Here is an 18,818-nt window from a genome sequence, read left to right on the forward strand (position 1 = left end):
GGGGGAGTTCTCCCCCCCTCCCCCCCACCCCCAAACCGGTGTCCTGGTCAATAGAAGATATGAGCAGGAGTAGGCCATTCAGCCCCTCGAGCCTACTCCGCCATTTAATGAGATCATGGCTGATCATCCAAATTCAGTACCCTGTCCCTGCTTTCTCCCCATATCCCTTGATCCCTTTAGCCTTAAGAAATATATCCAACTCCTTCTTGAATATATTTAATGAATTGGCCTCTACTGCCTTCTGTGGTAGAGAATTCCACAGGTTCACCACTCTCTGGGTGAAGAAATTCCTCCTCATCTCTGTCCTAAATGGCCTACCCCTTATCCTTAGACTGTGACCCCTGGTTCTGGACTCCCCCGCCATCGGGAACATCCTTCCTGCACCTAGTCTGTCTAGTCCTGTTAGAATTTTATAAGTTTCAATGAGATCCCCTCTCATTCTTCTAAACTCCAGTGAATATAAACCCAATCGACCCAATCTCTCCTCATACGTCATTCCTGCCATCCCAGGTATCAGTCTGGTGAATCTTCGCTGCACTCCCTCCATGGCAAGAACATCCTTCCTCAGATAAGGGTAATATCGGATAATATTTATCCCTCAATCAACATCACCTGATTATCTGGTCATTATCACATTGCTGTTTGTGGGAGCTTGCTGTGCGCAAATTGGCTGCCGCGTTTCCCACCTTACAACAGTGACTCCACTTCAAAAGTACTTCATTGGCTGTAAAACGCTTTGGGACGTCCTGAGGTGGTGAAAGACGCTATAGAAATGCAAGTCTTTCTTTCCATACATGCAGTTTTGCCTTTAGCATCACGGTACTGATCCTGCCCCCTACTTCCCCACCGCCAATGACCTACCTAACCCTTATCTCTACGTACACTGCCCCATTTCCCTATCTACCACCTTCAACCTTACTTCTCCACTGGCCAATACCCTATCCCTCCTCCTAAGCCTCTATCAACTCCCCATCCCTGCCTAATGTCTCTACCTACTATCTACACCCTTACTCCCTAGATTCCCCACCACCTACCTACCCCCAAACTCAGTGCCCCTACCTCATCCCCATCCACCCCTACCCCTTATCCCCACCCTTCTGCACCACAGCTGAGTAAATAGTAGGGACACAGGAACAGGAGGAGGCCATTCCGCCTCTCGAGCCCGTTCCACTGATTCAGTTAAATCATATCTGTATCTTAACTCCATCTCCCCGCCTTGGTTCCATAACCCTGAATAACCTTGTCTAACAAAAAACCTATCAATCTCAGTTTTTACATTTTCAATTGACCCCTCCTCAGCCTCAGCAGCTTTTTGGGGGAAGAGTTCCAGATTTCCACTGCCCTTTGTGTGAAGAAGTGTTTCCTGACATCACCCCTGAACGGCCGGGCTCTAATTTAAAGGTTACGGGCTCCCGCACCAGAGGAAATAGTTTCTCTCTATCTTCCCTATCAACTCCTTTAAACATCTGAAACACCTCAATTAGACCGCCTTCTAAACTCAAGGGAATAGTTGGTAACAAACTGACTCAAAACTTATTCAAGCTACCCCATGACGTTCACTATAGTCTAAGGACAGTTGATTCCTTGCACTGATTTGCGGTTGATCTAATACTGAAGTCTAGCTTTCTATCATCTTAGCCCTCAATTGGATGACTGCAGTGTAGTCCCTGCCAGGCATCCACTATTCTCTGTGTTAGACATCTGAACCCCTTGATTAGATTATCCCTGTAATTAGCCCCCAAGTACCTCCATAAACCATCCCAACCACTCGCACGCATCGCTCCCAGGTGTCCGTTATTTTCCGTTTAGACCGCTTGTGCCAATACAGGGAGTCGATTGTCTTTGATTGGCACCACCTCCAAGTTCCCCCTTCAAGTCACACACCATCCTGACTGGGAAATATATTGGCCGTTCCTTCATCGTCACTGGGTCAAAATCCTGGAACATAGAAACATAGAAGATAGGAGCAGGAGTAGGCCATTCGGCCCCTCGAGCCTGCTCCGCCATTCAATGCGATCATGGCTGATCATCCAAACTCAGTACCCTGTCCCTGCCTTCTCCCCATATTTCTCGATCCCTTTAGCCTTAAGAAATATATCTAACTCCTTCTTGAATATATTTAATGAATTGGCCTCTACGGCCTTCTGTGGAAGAGAATTCCACAGGTTCACCACTCTCTGGGTGAAGAAATTCCTCCTCATCTCTGTCCTAAATGGCTTACTCCTTATCCTTAGACTGTGACCCCTGGTTCTGGACTCCCCCGCCATCGAGAATATCCTTCCTGCATCTAGTCTGTCTAGTCCTGTTAGAATTTTATAAGTTTCAATGAGATCCCCTCTCATTCTTCTAAACTCCAGCGAGTACAAGCCCAATCGTCCCAATCTCTCCTCATACGTCATTCCTGCCATCCCAGATATCAGCCTGGTGAATCTTTGCTGCACTCCCTCCATGTCAAGAACATCCTTCCTCAGATAAGGCGACCAAAACTGCACACAATACTCAAGATGTGGTCTCACCAAGGCCCTGTACAACTGCAGCAAGACATCCTTGCTCCTGTACTCAAACCCTCTCGCTACGAAGGCCAACATACCATTTGCCTTCTTAACCGCCTGCTGCACCTGCATGCTTACCTTCAGCGACTGGTGCACAAGGACACCCAGGTCTTGTTGCACTTCCCCTTCTCCTAATCTATTGCCGTTCAGATAATAATCTGCCTTCTTGTTTTTGACACCAAAGTGGATAACCTCGCATTTATCCACGTTATATTGCATCTGCCCAATCACCCAACCTGTCCAAATAGGAACTCCCTCCCTAACAGCACTGTGGGAGCACCTTCACCACACGGAGTGCAGCGGTTCAAGAAGGCGTCTCACCACTGCCTTCTCGAGGGGCAGTTAGGGATGGGCAATGCCAGCGACGCCCACATCCCATGAATGAATAAGAAAATTATGCAATTGTAGGCGTGGGGAATACATTTTTAATTCCATCCCTCCTTCCCCCACCCAGTACCAGAAAGTGGCCTCGTAATTCTAGAAGTTGCCAATGTTTTTAAAAGGTGTTTTAATTATCTGTCTGTGTGACTCACTGGTGGTGTAAATATTATATAAACAGCAGTGGGAGGAATGATAAGAAAAGGTTATGCCGATGGTGTGAGATGAAGTAGGGGTGGGAGGAGGCTGGTGTTGAGCATAAACACCGGCACGGACCAGTTGGGCCGAATGGCCTGTTTCTGTGCTGTGAATTCTGTGTAATCTTATTGAATGTTTCGGAGCATATTGTGAACTATGAGGGAAATGAAAGCTTCGGATCATTTAATGCGAGAGAATTGCTGATGTGTTTTATATGGAGAGTTCTCTCCGTTCTCCCAGGTCCCATGCATTTACTTTACATACGAACATAAGACATAGGAGCTGGAGTAGGCCATACAGCCCCCGAGCCTGCTCCGCCATTCAATAGGATCATGGTCAATCTTTCACCTCAAATCCACTTTCCCGCCTGATCTCCATATCCCTTGATTCCCCTAGATTCCAAAAATCTATCGATCTCAGCCTTGAATATACTCAACGATTCAGCCTCCATAACCCTCTGGGGCAGAGAATTCCAAAGATTCACCACCCTCTGAGTGAAGAAATTCCTCCTCATCTCAGTCTTAAATGGCCGACCCCTTATCCTGAGACTGTGACCCCTGGTTCTAGACACTCCAGCCAGGGGGAAACAACCTCTCAGCATCTACCCTGTCAATCCCTCTTCAGAAATATATGTTTTAATGAGATTGCCTCTCATTCTTCTAAACTCCAGAGAGTACAGGCCCCAAACTACTCAACCTCTCCTCATAGGCTGCCTATAACCTGGAAAAGGGGGGAGGAAAACCCTATTTGACTTTGCCCTCCATGAGATGTCCGACTTTTGTCCTGAGCCTGCATGTTGAGTTATCTGATGTAAACACCAACACCGGAAATCTGAAGTAAAAAAAGAACAAAATGGTGGCAATGCACAGCTTTGGGCGTTGGATCGCAGCAGCCTGCATCGATCCTGTCCTACTACCTGACCTACAACGGGACCGTCTAGAGGGAGCTTTACTCAGCATCTAACTTGTGCTGTGCCCCACCTGCGACTGAGGGGGATAATTTACACCTTCGCCACACTGGGCTGTAAAACGGATCATTCCCCCCCCCTCACCATTATAGAACCCACCTGAAAAATCAGTCGGGTTTTATATCATGCGGGTGATCCACTGTGCCCGGTGGTGAAGGCGAAACCTGCCCCGACTGTGTGCAGGGGGGCCTGTGGACAGCTATCGAAACATCGAAAAATAGGAGCAGGAGTCGGCCATTCGGCCCTTCGAGCCTGCTCCGCCATTCAATATGATCATGGCTGATCCTCTATCTCAATACCATATTCCCGCTCTCTCCCCAATACCCCTTGATGCCTTTTGTGTCTAGAAATCTATCTATCTCCTTCTTAAATATATTCAGTGACTTGGCCTCCACAGCCTTCTGTGGTAGAGAATTCCACAGGCTCACTACCCTCTGAGTGAAGAAATTTCTCCTCATCTCAGTCCTAAATGTCCTACCCCGTATCCTGAGACTGTGACCCCTCGTTCTAGACCCCCAGCCAGGGGAAACATCCTCCCCTGCATCCAGTCTGTCTAGCCCTGTCAGAATTTTATACGTTTCAATGAGATCCCCTCTCATTCTTCTAAACTCTAGTGAATACAGGCCTAGTCGACCCAATCTCTCCTCATACGACAGTCCTGCCATCCCAGGAACCAGTCTGGTGAACCTTCACTGCACTCCCTCTATGGCAAGTATATCCTTTCTTAGGTAAGGAGACCAAAACTGCGCACAGTACTCCAGGTGTGGTCTCACCAAGACCCTGTATAACTGTAGTAAGACATCCTTGCTCCTGTACTCAAATCCTCTTGCAATGAAGGCCAACATACCATTTACCTTCCTAACTGCTTGCTGCACCTGCACGTTTGCTTTCAGTGACTGGTGTACAAGGACACCCAGGTCCCTCTGTACAGGAAACTTTTTTTTATCCTGCTTAGCAACAGGTTCAGAACAATGGCCACAGCTTACAAGCGTCTCTGTAGCTTAGCAACAGCTGCAGCCACACCCTTGCACAGCAACAGATGGAGGAAGGCAAGTAATATGAAGTATGAACCAACTCCTGAATTTTGCCGGTTAACCGAGATTTCCAGTTATTTAGGTGCCGGTAAATCGAAAGTTTCCTGTACATCAACATTTCCCAATCTAGCACCATTTAAATAATACTCTGCCTTTCTGTTTTTCCTACTGAAGTGGATAACTTTCACATTTACCCACGTTATACTGTGTCTGCCATGTATTTGCCCACTCACTCAACTTGTCTAAATCGCCTTGAAGCCTCTTTGCATCCTCCTCACAACTCACAATCCCACCTAGTTTCGTGTCGTCAGTGTACTTGCTGCGGGGGCCACGGTAAAAGAAAAACACAAGGAAATGTGCCATTTTCCAGACTCAGATCCTGCACCTCGACAGACGATCTGAGCATGTGTAAATATTTCAAAAGCTAAAATGAACTGAAGTGAGCTTTGCGTGTGTGTGTGTGTGAGTTCTGCGGGGGAGGATAGTTATTGGTATAAATTATTTGGGAGAAAGGACCTCTGCACCGTGTCAGCAAGTTGAAGACAAATCCATCGCGACGTACTTTGTTTGATAGAAGGGAGAATGCCTTATATATTTATATAAGGCGTCTTATCACATTCGAAAGCACTCATACAAGTAATTGCTCTGGCGCGCAGTGATTGTCGCTGTGTCGGCAAATGCAGCAGCCATTGTCCGCACAGCAAGACCCCCACAAACAGAAGACGAGACAAATGGTCGTTAAAGCGTCAGTTGAGAGGCAAATCCTTCTCGGATAGTGCCGCCGGATCGACAACGGAAGGCGTTCTCCCCTGGGGGCGGGGGGCGGGGGGGGGGGGCCAATATTTATCCCTCAACCGTTAAAACCGATGATCTGGTCATTATCACCTTGCTGTTTGTGGGATCTGGCTGTGCGCAAATTGCCAGGTCACTCCACGCCCGAAGGAGAGAAGACGGGTGAACGTTTATGGGTTCTGATCGAGGGTATTTTCTCTGTCCGATGCTGCTCAGCAAGCCCCCCCGCAACGTTCCTGGTGAGTGTTTCCAGCATTTCCGTGTTTTTATTTCAGATTTCCAGCATCCGCAGTATTTTGCATTTGAATCCCCGGCATTTTCGTGCTTTTATTTCAGATTCACTGCTATTTAATTTATTTGGGCCTCCATTTTAAATGGTGCCTCAGCTTTCTTTGCTATTAAAGGCCGGGTGGGAAAAGGCAGTCAGAAAACACTTGCGATTTTAAAATCTCTGTCTTAAGACACCTTTCAAAATACAAAATGGATTTGCCAACATGACACAGGGGCTGTGTGAGGCGAGATCAGACAGCGTGTTGCTGTGGAGACAGAGAGAGTAATTAAGCCTTGTAGGGGAGTTGGAGAAAAGGAAGTGACAAAGTAGATTGAGTCACTGACTGAAACAGTCAATAATAACGTGAGGGTTTATGTTTAATCCTCACCTTTAAACACATTGAATCCCGAGAAATCTAGAATCTTACAAGAATTTTTTTGGGTTAACTAGGATTTCAATTTAGGAGTGGTGAGAATGTGGAACTGAATGGAGTGGTTGAGGCGAACAGCATAGATTCATTTAAGGTAACACTCTCGCCTCTGAGTCAGAAGGTTGTGGGTTCAAGTCTCCACTCCAGAGACTTGAGCACAAATTCCGGGCCGACACTCCCAGTGCAGTACTGAGGGAGCGCTGCACTGTCGGAGGGGCAGTACTGAGGGAGCGCGGCACTGTCGGAGGGGCAGTACTGAGGGAGCGCGGCACTGTCAGAGGGGCAGTACTGAGGGAGTGCTGCACTGTCGGAGGGGCAGTACTGAGGGAGCGCTGCACTGTCGGAGGGGCAGTACTGAGGGAGCGCGGCACTGTCGGAGGGGCAGTACTGAGGGAGCGCGGCACTGTCGGAGGGGCAGTACTGAGGGAGTGCTGCACTGACGGAGGGGCAGTACTGAGGGAGCGCGGCACTGTCGGAGGGGCAGTACTGAGGGAGCGCGGCACTGTCGGAGGGGCAGTACAGAGGGAGCGCTGCACTGTCGGAGGGGCAGTACTGAGGGAGCGCCGCACTGTCGGAGGGGCAGTACTGAGGGAGCGCTGCACTGTCGGAGGGGCAGTACTGAGGGAGCGCGGCACTGTCGGAGGGGCAGTACTGAGGGAGCGCTGCACTGACGGAGGGGCAGTACTGAGGGAGCGCGGCACTGTCGGAGGGGCAGTACTGAGGGAGCGCGGCACTGTCGGAGGGGCAGTACTGAGGGAGCGCTGCACTGTCGGAGGGGCAGTACTGAGGGAGCGCGGCACTGTCGGAGGGGCAGTACTGAGGTAGCGCTGCACTGTCGGAGGGTGTGTACTGAGGGAGTGCTGCACTGTCGGAGGGGCAGTACTGAGGGAGCGCTGCACTGTCGGAGGGGCAGTACTGAGGTAGCGCCGCACTGTCGGAGGGGCAGTACTGAGGGAGTGCTGCACTGTCAGAGGGGCAGTACTGAGGTAGCGCCGCACTGTTGGAGGGGCAGTACTGAGGTAGCGCCGCACTGTCAGAGGGGCAGTACTGAGGGAGTGCTGCACTGTCGGAGGGGCAGTACTGAGGTAGCGCCGCGCTGTTGGAGGGGCAGTACTGAGGTAGCGCCGCACTGTCAGAGGGGCAGTACTGAGGGAGCGCCACACTGTCAGAGGGGCAGTACTGAGGGAGTGCTGCACTGTCGGAGGGGCAGTACTGAGGGAGTGCTGCACTGTCGGAGGGGCAGTACTGAGGGAGTGCTGCACTGATGGAGGGGCAGTACTGAGGGAGTGCTACACTGTTGGAGGGGCAGTACTGAGGGAGCACTGCACTGTCGGAGGGGCAATACTGAGGGAGCGCCGCACGGTCGGAGGGGCAGTACTGAGGGAGCGCCGCACGGTCGGAGGTGCCATCTTTCGGATGAGACATTAAACCGAGGCCCTTTCTGCCCATTCAAGTGGCGTAAAGATGCTGTGGCACTATTCGCAGAAGAGTAGGAGAGTTCTTCCTGGTGTCCTGACCAATATTTATCCCTCAACCATCACCACTAAAACAGATGACCTGGTCATTATCACATTGCTGTTTGTGGGAGCTTGCTGTGCGCAAATTGGCTGCCACGTTTCCTACATTACAACAGTGACTACACTTCAAAAAGTACTTCATTGGCTGTAAAGCACTTTGGGATGTCCTGAGGTGGTGAAAGGCGCTATAGAAATGCAAGTCTTTCTTTAAAGAAAGGGGAAAACTTACAGAATTTGAGCTCCTAGAACAAGAGCCCGAATAATCATTCTGGATAATAATTGATGGGTTTGGGACTGGCTGGGGATTGCCTGATGACACATAATGAGTCAAAGAGGACTTTCTGACAGAGGACTGGCTGCAGGTCACTAGTTTTTTTGTCTCTCAGCAGGTCCCTGTAACCTCCTCCAGCCTTACAACCCTCCGAAATCTCTGCACTCCTCCAATTCCGGCCTCTTGAGCTTCCCCGATTTTAATCGCTCCACCATTGGTGGCCGTGCCTTCAGCTGCCTGGGCCCCGAGCTCTGGAATTCCCTCCCTAAACCTCTCTGCCTCTCTTTCCTCTAAGACGCTCCTCTTTCTGCCCTAATACCTCTGTTATAAATCTCATCATCAAGAAACTACTTATGAAATAACGCTGGACGGCCAGCTGGTGGCGCCGTCCAAGGAGTATAAATACTCGGGCGTGGGCCCAGCTTTTCCAGGACATTTTGTAAGACAAGGAACTAGTGAAGTACAACTAGACCTCCATGTTCTGAAACAAGTTGATTAAAGCCTTGCTTTATACTCAAACCAAGTGTGTAGTGAGTTTTATTACGTCAATCTCCTTATGTGGCTCGGTGTTAAATTTTGTTTGATAATCGCTCCTGTGAAGCGCCTCGGGACGTTTTACTACGTTAAAGGCGCTGTATAAATACAAGTTGTTGTTGTCATTGGAGGGAAGGGGTAGTTGGCGCCCATGTGTGGGACTGACAGCCTTTCCCCATTCTTGATATGTAGATATAATCTCTCAGAATCTGACTCTCCTCCCCCTTCCTTGGCAGCGTGCCTTCTACAGTCAGAGCTGGTGAACTACGAGCGAGTGAAAGAGTACTGTTTGAAAATTCTTGGGAAACACAAGGACAATTTCAAAGCCATGTACAGAGCAGGTATTGCCTTCTATCACCTGGGGGACTGCGAGAGTGCCCTGCAGTACTTAAAAGGAGCAAAAGACCGAGAACCCACAGGTAAGGGATGCGCGGCTATTTCTACATTTTGTTTTCAACTAAAAAAAAAACAACTTTCATTTAGACAGCGCCCCTCCCGTGCAGCACAGCATCTTCAAGGACTTTACAGTAAGGAGGAAAGGAAAGCTGAAAGGGGCACCAAGCAATTGGAAGGGGGAGCAGGGGATCGGAGAGACTAGGATGGAGAATTGAGGAGCACCATCGAATAGAAGGATTTGGAAAACGGGAAGAGATGCGGCAAGGGGAAGCGAACTGGGTAGAGAATTCCAGAGGGTGGGAGTGCAATGGCTGGATGAAAGGCTGCCATTGAGGGGACTGAGGGATGAAAAGGAATCCAGTGTTGGAGGAGTGAGGGTGTAGGCTGAAAAGCAAGACAAGAGATCACCGAGGTAAGACAAATCCATTAGGATTTCCTCCATGTGTGTTACATTACCCTAATCCTTAGACAAGATCTTGAGAAACATAGAAACATAGAAGATAGGAGCAGGAGTAGGCCATTCGGCCCCTCAAGCCTGCTCCGCCACTCAATGAGATCATGGCTGATCATCCAAATTCAGTACCCTGTCCCTGCCTTCTCCCCATATCCCTTGATCCCTTTAGCTTTAAGAAATATATCTAACTCCTTCTTGAATATATTTATTAAATTGGCCTCCACTGCCTTCTGTGGTAGAGAATTCCACAGGTTCACCACTCTCTGGGTGAAGAAATTCCTCCTCATCTCAGTCCTAAATGGCTTACCCCTTATCCTTAGACTGTGACCCCTGGTTCTGGACTCCCCGACCATCGGGAACATCCTTCCTGCATCTAGTCTGTCTAGTTCTGTTAGAATTTTATAAGTTTCAATGAGATCCCCTCTCATTCTTCTAAACTCCAGCGAATATAAGCCCAATCGACCCAATCTCTCCTCATACATCATTCCTGCCATCCCAGGTATCAGTCTGGTGAATCTTCGCTGCACTCCCTCCATGGCAAGAACATCCTTCCTCAGATAAGGCGACCAAAACTGCACACAATACTCAAGGTGCGGTCTCACCAAGGCCCTGTACAACTGCAGCAAGACATCCTTGCTCCTGTACTCGAATCCTCTTGCTATGAAGGCCAACATACCATTTGCCTTCTTAACCGCCTGCTGCACCTGCATGCTTACCTTCAGTGACTGGTGCACAAGGACACCCAGGTCTCTTTGCACTTCCCCTTTTCCCAATCTATTTCCGTTCAGATAATAATCCGCCTTCCTTTTTGCCACCAAAGTGGATAACCTTGCATTTATCCACATTATACTGCATCTGCCATGCATCTGCCCAATCACCCAACCTGTCCAAATCATACTGGAGTTTCTCTGCATCCTCCTCACAGCACACACGCCCACCCAGCTTTGTGTCGTCTGCAAACTTGGAGATATTACATTTAGTTCCCTCGCCTAGATCATTAATATATATAGTGAATAGCTGGGGTCCTAGCACTGATCCCTGCGGTACCCCACTAGTCACTGCCTGCCACTCGGAGAAAGACCCGTTTATTCCAGCTCTTTGCTTCCTGTCTGCCAACCAGTTCTCTATCCAAGACAGTACCTTACCCCCAATCCCATGTGCCTTAACTTTGCACGCTAATCTCTTATGCGGGACCTTATCAAGAAGACCAGATGTATTTCATTACTCCTCTACCTTCCCCTAATCCGAGATGATGACTGGGAGATTTGTCTTATCTGGGCACTTGATCATTCCTTATCCATGGGGTTTATTTCAGCTGATCCCAAACTTTGTAGCCCGTATCCTAACTCGCACCAAGTCCCATTCACCCATACGAGCTGATGAATCAGAGCATCGCACAAGGAGTGTATCGACACAGTAGAATGCATTGGCCAATAGGCAGGGCTTCTGCATCTTGGCCGATCTACAGATCGAACTCCTGGGCCCGGCTGCCAACGTAGCCAGTTTGTCTCCAGGTCTCCATCTTTAAGTGAAGAGAAAAAGATTGGTGAAGTCAAGCGTGGGTCCCTTACAGTCAGAATCAGGGGAATTTATAATGGGGAACAAAGAAATGGCAGACCAATTAAATACATATTTTGGTTCTGTCTTCACAAAGGAGGACACAAATAACCTCCCAGAGATGTTGGGAAACATAGGGACTAATGAGAGGGAGGAACTGAAAGAAATCAGTATTTGTAAGGAAATGGTGTTGGGGAAGTTGACTGGATTGAAGGCTGATAAATCCCCAGGGCCTGATAATCTACATCCTAGGGTACTTAAGGAAGTGGCCCTGGAGATAATAGATGCATTGCTGGTCATCTTCCAGAACTCGATAGACTCTGGAACAGTACCCATGGATTGGAGGGTAGCTAATGTTACCCCACTATTCAAAAAAGGTGGTAGAGAAAAAGCAGGGAATTATAGACCGGTAAGCCTGACATCGGTAGTGGGGAAAATGCTAGAGTCCATTATAAAAGATGTAATAGCAGAGCACTTGGAAAGCAGTGACAGGATCGGACAAAGTCAACATGGATTTACAAAAGGTAAATCGTGCTTGACTAATCTACTGGAATTTTTTGAGGATGTAACTGGTAAAATAGATAAGGGAGAACCAGTGGATGTGGTGTATTTGGACTTTCAGAAGGCTTTCGATAAGGTCCTGCATAAGAGATTAGCGTGCAAAATTAAGGCACATGGGATTGGGGGCAAGGTATTGACTTGGATAGAGAACTGGTTGGCAGATAGAAAGCAAAGAGTTGGAATAAACGGGTCGTTTTCCGAGTGGCAGGCAGTGACTAGTGGGGTACCGCAGGGATGGGTCCAGCTGTTCATGATATATATTAATGATCTGGACGAGGGAATTGGATGTAATATCTCCAAATTTGCAGACGACACAAAGCTGGGTGGGAGGGTGTGCTGTGAGGAGGATGTCGTGAAACTCCAGTACGATTTGGACAGGTTGGGTGATTGGGCAGAAACATGGCAAATGAACTATAATGTGGATAAATGTGAGGTTATCCACTTTGGTGGCAAAAACAGGAAGGCAGATTATTATTTGAATGGCAATAGATTGGGAGAAGGGGAAGTGCAAAGAGACCTGGGTGTTCTTGTGCACCAGTCGCTGAAGGTAAGCATGCAGGTGCAGCAGGCGGTTAAGAAGGCAAATGGTATGTTGGCCTTCGTAGCGAGAGGGTTCGAGTACAGGAACAAGGATGTCTTGCTGCAGTTGTACAGGGCCTTGGTGAGACCGCACCTTGAGTATTGTGTGCAGTTTTGGTCACCTTATCTGAGGAAGGATGTTCTTGCCATGGAAGGAGTGCAGCGAAGATTCACTAGGCTGATACCTGGGATGGCAGGAATGACGTATGAGGAGAGATTGTGTCGATTGGGCTTATACTCACTGGAGTTTAGAAGATTGCGAGGGGATCTCATCGAAACCTATAAAATTCTGTCAGGCCTGGACAGACTAGATGCAGGAAGGATGTTCCCGATGGCCGGGGAGTCCAGAACTAGGGGTCATAATCTAAGGATAAGGGGTAAGCCATTTAGGACTGAGATGAGGAGGAATTTCTTCACCCAGAGAGTGGTGAACCTGTGGAATTCTCTACCACACAGGGCAGTAGAGGCCAATTCATTAAATATATTCAAGAAGGAGTTGGATATATTTCTTAAGGCTAAGGGGATCAAGGGGTATGGGGAGAAGACAGGGACAGGGTACTGAATTTGGATGATCAGCCATGATCTCATTGAATGGCGGAGCAGGCTCGAGGGGCCGAATGGCCTACTCCTGCTCCTATCTTCTATGTTTCTATAAGTTGGTGAAGTCAGTTCCCATCTTAACTCTGGGCCACTTTGACGTATTGACTTCTCCCCGAACTGAGACCAAAGAACTCTTCTTCAGCTCGAGTCCTGACCAACAAACATCACGAAAACAGATGATCCAGTCATTATCTCATTGTGGGAGCTTGCTGTGGCGGCCGTGTTTTCTACAGTGACCGCACTTCAAAAAGTACTTCATTGGCTGTAAAGTGCTTTGGGACGTCCTGAGGTTGTGAAAGGCGCGATAGAAATGTTAGTCTTTTTTTTTATGCTTGGCTGGAACCAACTTTAAACTGATATTTATCTCAATCTAAAGACACAAAGAATAATTTTTAAAAAAACCTTTTCCTTATTTGATACAGAACGAGAGCTTTGATTGAATCAGAAAACCCTGCTTCAACTTGTAATCAAATTCCCTTGTGATGGACTCTGGGACTTGATTGGACTTGCTGACAGGAGATTCTCTCTGATACAATTGTTGATAATCACAAACCGGTTTCTTTTTCTTTATCCATTTTTGCTAAATGAAATGCTCTCATTGCATACAGGTTCCACAACCTCCTCCCCTCCATCTCTGTAACCCCCTCCAGCTCTACAACCTTCCCTATTTCTGTAACCTCCTCCAGCCCCTACAACCCTCCCTATCTCTGTAACCTCCTCCAGTCCTACAGCCCTCCCTATCTCTGTAACCTCCTCCAGCCCCTACAACCCTCCCTATCTCTGTAACCTCCTCCAGTCCTACAGCCCTCCCTATCTCTGTAACCTCCTCCAGCCCCTACAACCCTCCCTATCTCTGTAACCTCCTCCAGCCCCACAACCCTCCCTATCTCTGTAACCTCCTCCAGCCCTACACCCCTCCCTATCTCTGTAACCTCCTCCAGCCCTACAACCCTCCCTATCTCTGTAACCTCCTCCAGCCCCTACAACCCACCCTATCTCTGTAACCTCCTCCAGCCCTACACCCCTCCCTATCTCTGTAACCTCCTCCAGCTCTACAACCCTCCCTATTTCTGTAACCTCCTCCAGCCCCTACACCCCTCCCTATCTCTGTAACCTCCTCCAGCCCTACAACCCTCCCTATCTCTGTAACCTCCTCCAGCCCCTACACCCCTCCCTATCTCTGTAACCTCCTCCAGCCCTACAACCCTCCCTATCTCTGTAACCTCCTCCAGCCCCTACAACCCTCCCTATCTCTGTAACCTCCTCCAGCCCCTACAACCCTCCCTATCTCTGTAACCTCCTCCAGCCCTACAACTCTCCCTATCTCTGTAATCTCCTCCAGCCCTACAACCCTCCCTATCTCTGTAACCCCCTCCAGCCCTACAACCCTCCCTATCTCTGTAACCTCCTCCAGCCCTACAACCCTATCTCTGTAACCACCTCCAGCCCCTACAACCCTCCCTATCTCTGTAACCTCCTCCAGCCCCTACAACCCTCCCTATCTCTGTAACCTCCTCCAGCCCTACAACCCTCCCTCTCTCTGTAACCTCCTCCAGCCCTACAACCCTCCCTATCTCCGTAACCTCCTCCAGCCCTACAACCCTCCCTATCTCTGTAACCTCCTCCAGCCCTACAACCCTCACAGATCTCTGCACGCCTCCAATTCTGGCCTCTTGCGCATCCCCCAATTTCCTTCGCCTCACCATTGGTGGCTGTGCCTTCAGCTGCCTGGGCCCTAAGCTCTGGAATTCCCTCCCTAAACCTCTCCGCCTCTCTCTCCTCCTTTAAGATGCTCCTTAAAACCGACCTCTTTGACCAAGCTTTTGTTCACCTGTCCTAATATCTCCTTCTGTGGCTCGGTGTCAATTTTTGTCTGATAATCGCTCCTGTGAAGCGCCTTGGGACGTTTTACTACGTTAAAGGTGCTGTATAAATGCACATTGTTTTCCCTGTATTAACGCACATTATTTCATGTTTGCGAACAGACTTTCCATGTAATTTTCCCCCTTTGATAAGCTATCTCCCACCGTTATTCTGCTGAGCCTGGGAGTCTCTGTTGGCCAGAAGCTGGACCACCAAGCTTCTTCGAGAACATTGCCAATGACCCCTGTAGCAAACCAACAGGAAGTACTTAGGACTGCAAGGCACAGGTCATCCCTTTGACTTCCATTCCTCTTCGAACCCCCCCCCCCACCCTGCAGAGACCCAACACCGCCTTTGTTAGATGCTCATCCACTTAGCGTGGCCCAGACCTGTTAAAACAGCAATCTCACTCTGCGGGTTTGTGTGCGGATGAGGTAACAATCAGTGCTATCCTACGACCACACAACCTTGTATTCCTCCATCAGTAGCTCTTGAGCCCATCCATGCAATGTACAGATCACCTAAAATGTTACTGACCTCCTTCACTGGAGCATATTACCGGACCGGAGCTCCATTGAGTTCACCTTCTACCGTCCTGGTAGTCGCACGACACAACGATAATGGATCACTGAGTCTACAACAGACCCAGACATGAGGTGAGGAAAACCCCCAGTGGTGGAGAGGTCCATTGTCACCTCCCAAGCTATGCTACACTCACCACACATCATGTCTCAAATTACTCTTTTACCGTATCCCAAAATGTTATAAGAACACAAGAAATAGGAGCAGGAGGAGGCCATTCGGCCCCTCGAGCCTGCTCCGCCATTCAATGAGATCATGGCTGATCTGATCTCGGGCTCAGCTCCACTTTCCCCATACCCCTCGACTCCCCTGTAGCTCAAATGTCTGTCAATCTCAGCCTTGAATATATTCACTGACTCCCCCTCCACAGCTCTCTGGGGAAGAGAATTCCAAAGATTCACGACCCTCTGAGAGAAGAAATTCCTCCTCATCTCCGTCTTAAATGGACGACCCCTTATTCTGAAACTGTGCCCCCGAGTTCTAGATTCCCCCACGAGGGGAAACATCCTCTCAGCATCTACCCTGTCGAGCCCCCTCAGAATCTTATATGTTTCAATAAAATCCCCTCTCATTCTTCTAAATTCCAATGAGTGTCGGCCCAACCTGCTCAACCTTTCTTCATAAGACAACCCCTTCGTCCTAGGAATCAACCTCGTGATTATATCCCTCCCTAAATAAGGCGTAAATATGAGGGAGGGAGAAAGGCTGGGTTTAAAGAAAAATAGGGAAAAAGAAAAGCTACCATGGTACATAAAGGGAAACAGGACGGTTGCTGTAATAACAACAGAAAATGCTGGAAAAACTCAGCAGGCCAGGCAACATCCGTGGAGGGAGAAATAGAGTCAATGTTTCAGGTCGAAACCCTTCGTCAAGACTAAAGAAGCACAGGAAATGAAATACATTAAAAGGCCAGGCTGGGAGAGAACAAAAGAGAAGTGAAGAGACATTAAGAGGTATTCAAAACCAGACGTGATGGTGATCGGACTAGTGGAGACAAAAGACGGCTCTAGATTAGGTGTGAAATGCGCTGGCAGAATGGGAGACAGCTGCCATGTGGGAGAGAGAAAGGGGGAGGGGGGAAAGGCCAAAACAAAGGTGTGGATAAAAAATATAAATTAAAAAGTGTGAACCTCGGCCCCTATTACATTTTTACTTATATTTTTTTATCCACACCTTTGTTTTGGCCCTTTCCCCCCCCCCCCCCACTTTCGTTTTTTTCTCTCTCCCACATGGCAGCTGTCTCCCATTCTGCCAGCGCATTTCACACCTAATCTAGAGCCATCTTTTGTCTCCACTAGTCCTATCACCATCTCGTCTCGTTTTGAACACCTCTTAATGTCTCTTCTCTTTTGTTCTCTCCCAGCCTGGCCTTTTAATGTATTTCATTTCCTGTGCTTCTTTAGTCTTGACGAAGGGTTTCAACCTGAAACGTTGACTCTATTTCTCTCTCCACGGATGTTGCCTGGCCTGCTGAGTTTTTCCAGCATTTTCTGTTGTTATTTCGGATTTCCAGCATCTGCAGCATTTTGCTATCGTACTAGTAGACGGTTGCTGTGTCAGGTTTGGCGTGTGACTGAACTGATCGCCTCCCCTCTGTTGTCTTCACAGATACGAACGTGTTCAGATATATCCAACTGACAGAGATAAAGAGGAACCGATCCAACCAGAGGGAGCAAGAGGGCTGCAAGGAGATGATTGGATAACAAAGTGCAAGACTCCCATGGACATTTGTTTCCGTCAGTGCAGAGTAGAACTAACTTTAACGAAAGCATCAATCTTTGGGCATTATTTTCAGTACAAGCAGACAGACCCATGTTTCTGGGGAATGGGGGAGGCCTGGGGGCCTGGGATGGGGGGTGGGGGTTGAAGATTGGTTGCACACGGAGACTATTGACCTATCAACAAAGCAGGATTGGTGTGTCACTGTGAACTTGAGGCTTTCTCTTTCCGCTCCTTGACCAGAGGCTTGCACGCTCAAGGAACGCGGCCGCATGCCGTGGTCAACAGCCTCTTGCCCCAGGGGGACGAGCTGTCGCTAGTTCTTGGGTGGGGGAAGGTGGAGAGCGAAAGTGACACTCTGTCCTGAAGGTCATGGGTTCAAGTCCCACACCAGGGACCTGAGCGCAAAATCTAGGCCGACACTCCAGTGCAGTACTGAGGGAGTGCGGCACTGTCAGAGGTGCCGTCTTTCGGATGAGGCGTTAAATTGAGGCCCCGTCTGCTCTCTCTTGGGTGGACTTAAAAGATCCCACGGCCACTATTTTGAAGAAGAGCAGGGGAGTTCTCCCTCAATATTTATCCCTCAACCAACATCACTAAAAACAGATGATCCGGTCATTATCACATTGCTGTTTGTGGGAGCTTGCTGTGCACAAATTGGCTGCCGCGTTTCCCACATTATAACAGTGACCACACTTCAAAAAGTATTTCATTGGCTGTAACATTTTGGGACGTCCTGAGGTGGTGAAAGGCGCTGGAGAAATGCAAGTCTGTCTTTCTTTCTGATCGAGAAAACGCCGCAAAAATCGGCCCCCACCTCGAAGTTTCGGGGTGAGATTTGACTTGGCGTGAAGCGTGGACTTCTCCCTGTGACTGCTGGCCCCAGTGCATGCGGCCCCAGTGCATGCAACGAATGCGACGTCGCCCTCCAGACGCCACCAGCCCGCTTGGAATGGCCTGATCTGTTAGCTGACCCCACGAGGACCAAAGTGGAACCTTTGCGCCCCACGGCGAGGGCTCCCGATTTGAAGAGCAAAGTTGCCCAATTTCACACATGCAAACGTGGATTTTCTCCACACTCTCCCCCCCCCCCGCACTCAGCCCTAACCCTCCCCGCAGCCCCCCCACTCATCCCCAACCCTAACCCTCGCCCCCTCTGCAACCTCACCCCCCCTCATCCCCAACCCTAACCCTTGCCCACCCGCAACCCCCCCACTCATCCCCAACCCTAACCCTCGCCCCCTCCGCAACCCCACCCCACTCATCCCCAACCCTAACCCTCGCCCACCCGCAACCCCCCACTCATCCCCAACCCTAACCCTCGCCCCCTCCGCAACCCCACCCTACTCATCCCCAACCCTAACCCTCGCCCACCCGCAACCCCAACCCCCGCACTCATCCTCAACCCTAACCCTCGCCCACCCGCAATCCCCCCCACTCATCCCCAATCCTAATCCTCGCCCCCTCCGCAACCCCACCCCACTCATCCCCAACCCTAACCCTCGCCCCCCCGCAACCCCACCCCCTGCACTCATCCACAACCCTAACCCTCGCCCCCCGCAA

General features: G+C 49.4%; 1 protein-coding gene across 1 annotated transcript in view; it reads left to right on the plus strand.

Annotated features, from left to right (window-relative positions):
* ttc9b (tetratricopeptide repeat domain 9B) overlaps window positions 1–17,365 on the plus strand; it is a 29,473-nt gene extending 12,108 nt beyond the window's left edge. The window contains exons 2-3 of the mRNA XM_085973270.1: window positions 9,181–9,363; window positions 17,145–17,365. Coding sequence (XP_085829396.1) covers window positions 9,181–9,363; window positions 17,145–17,239 — 278 coding nt within the window. The 3' untranslated portion in view covers window positions 17,240–17,365. The remainder of the gene's footprint in view (window positions 1–9,180; window positions 9,364–17,144) is intronic.
* The last annotated feature ends 1,453 nt before the right edge of the window (window positions 17,366–18,818 follow it).

The sequence above is a fragment of the Somniosus microcephalus genome, chromosome 34 (assembly GCF_052327205.1).
Source record: "Somniosus microcephalus isolate GS21.2 chromosome 34, FLI_Smic_1.0, whole genome shotgun sequence".
NCBI lineage: Eukaryota > Metazoa > Chordata > Chondrichthyes > Squaliformes > Somniosidae > Somniosus > Somniosus microcephalus.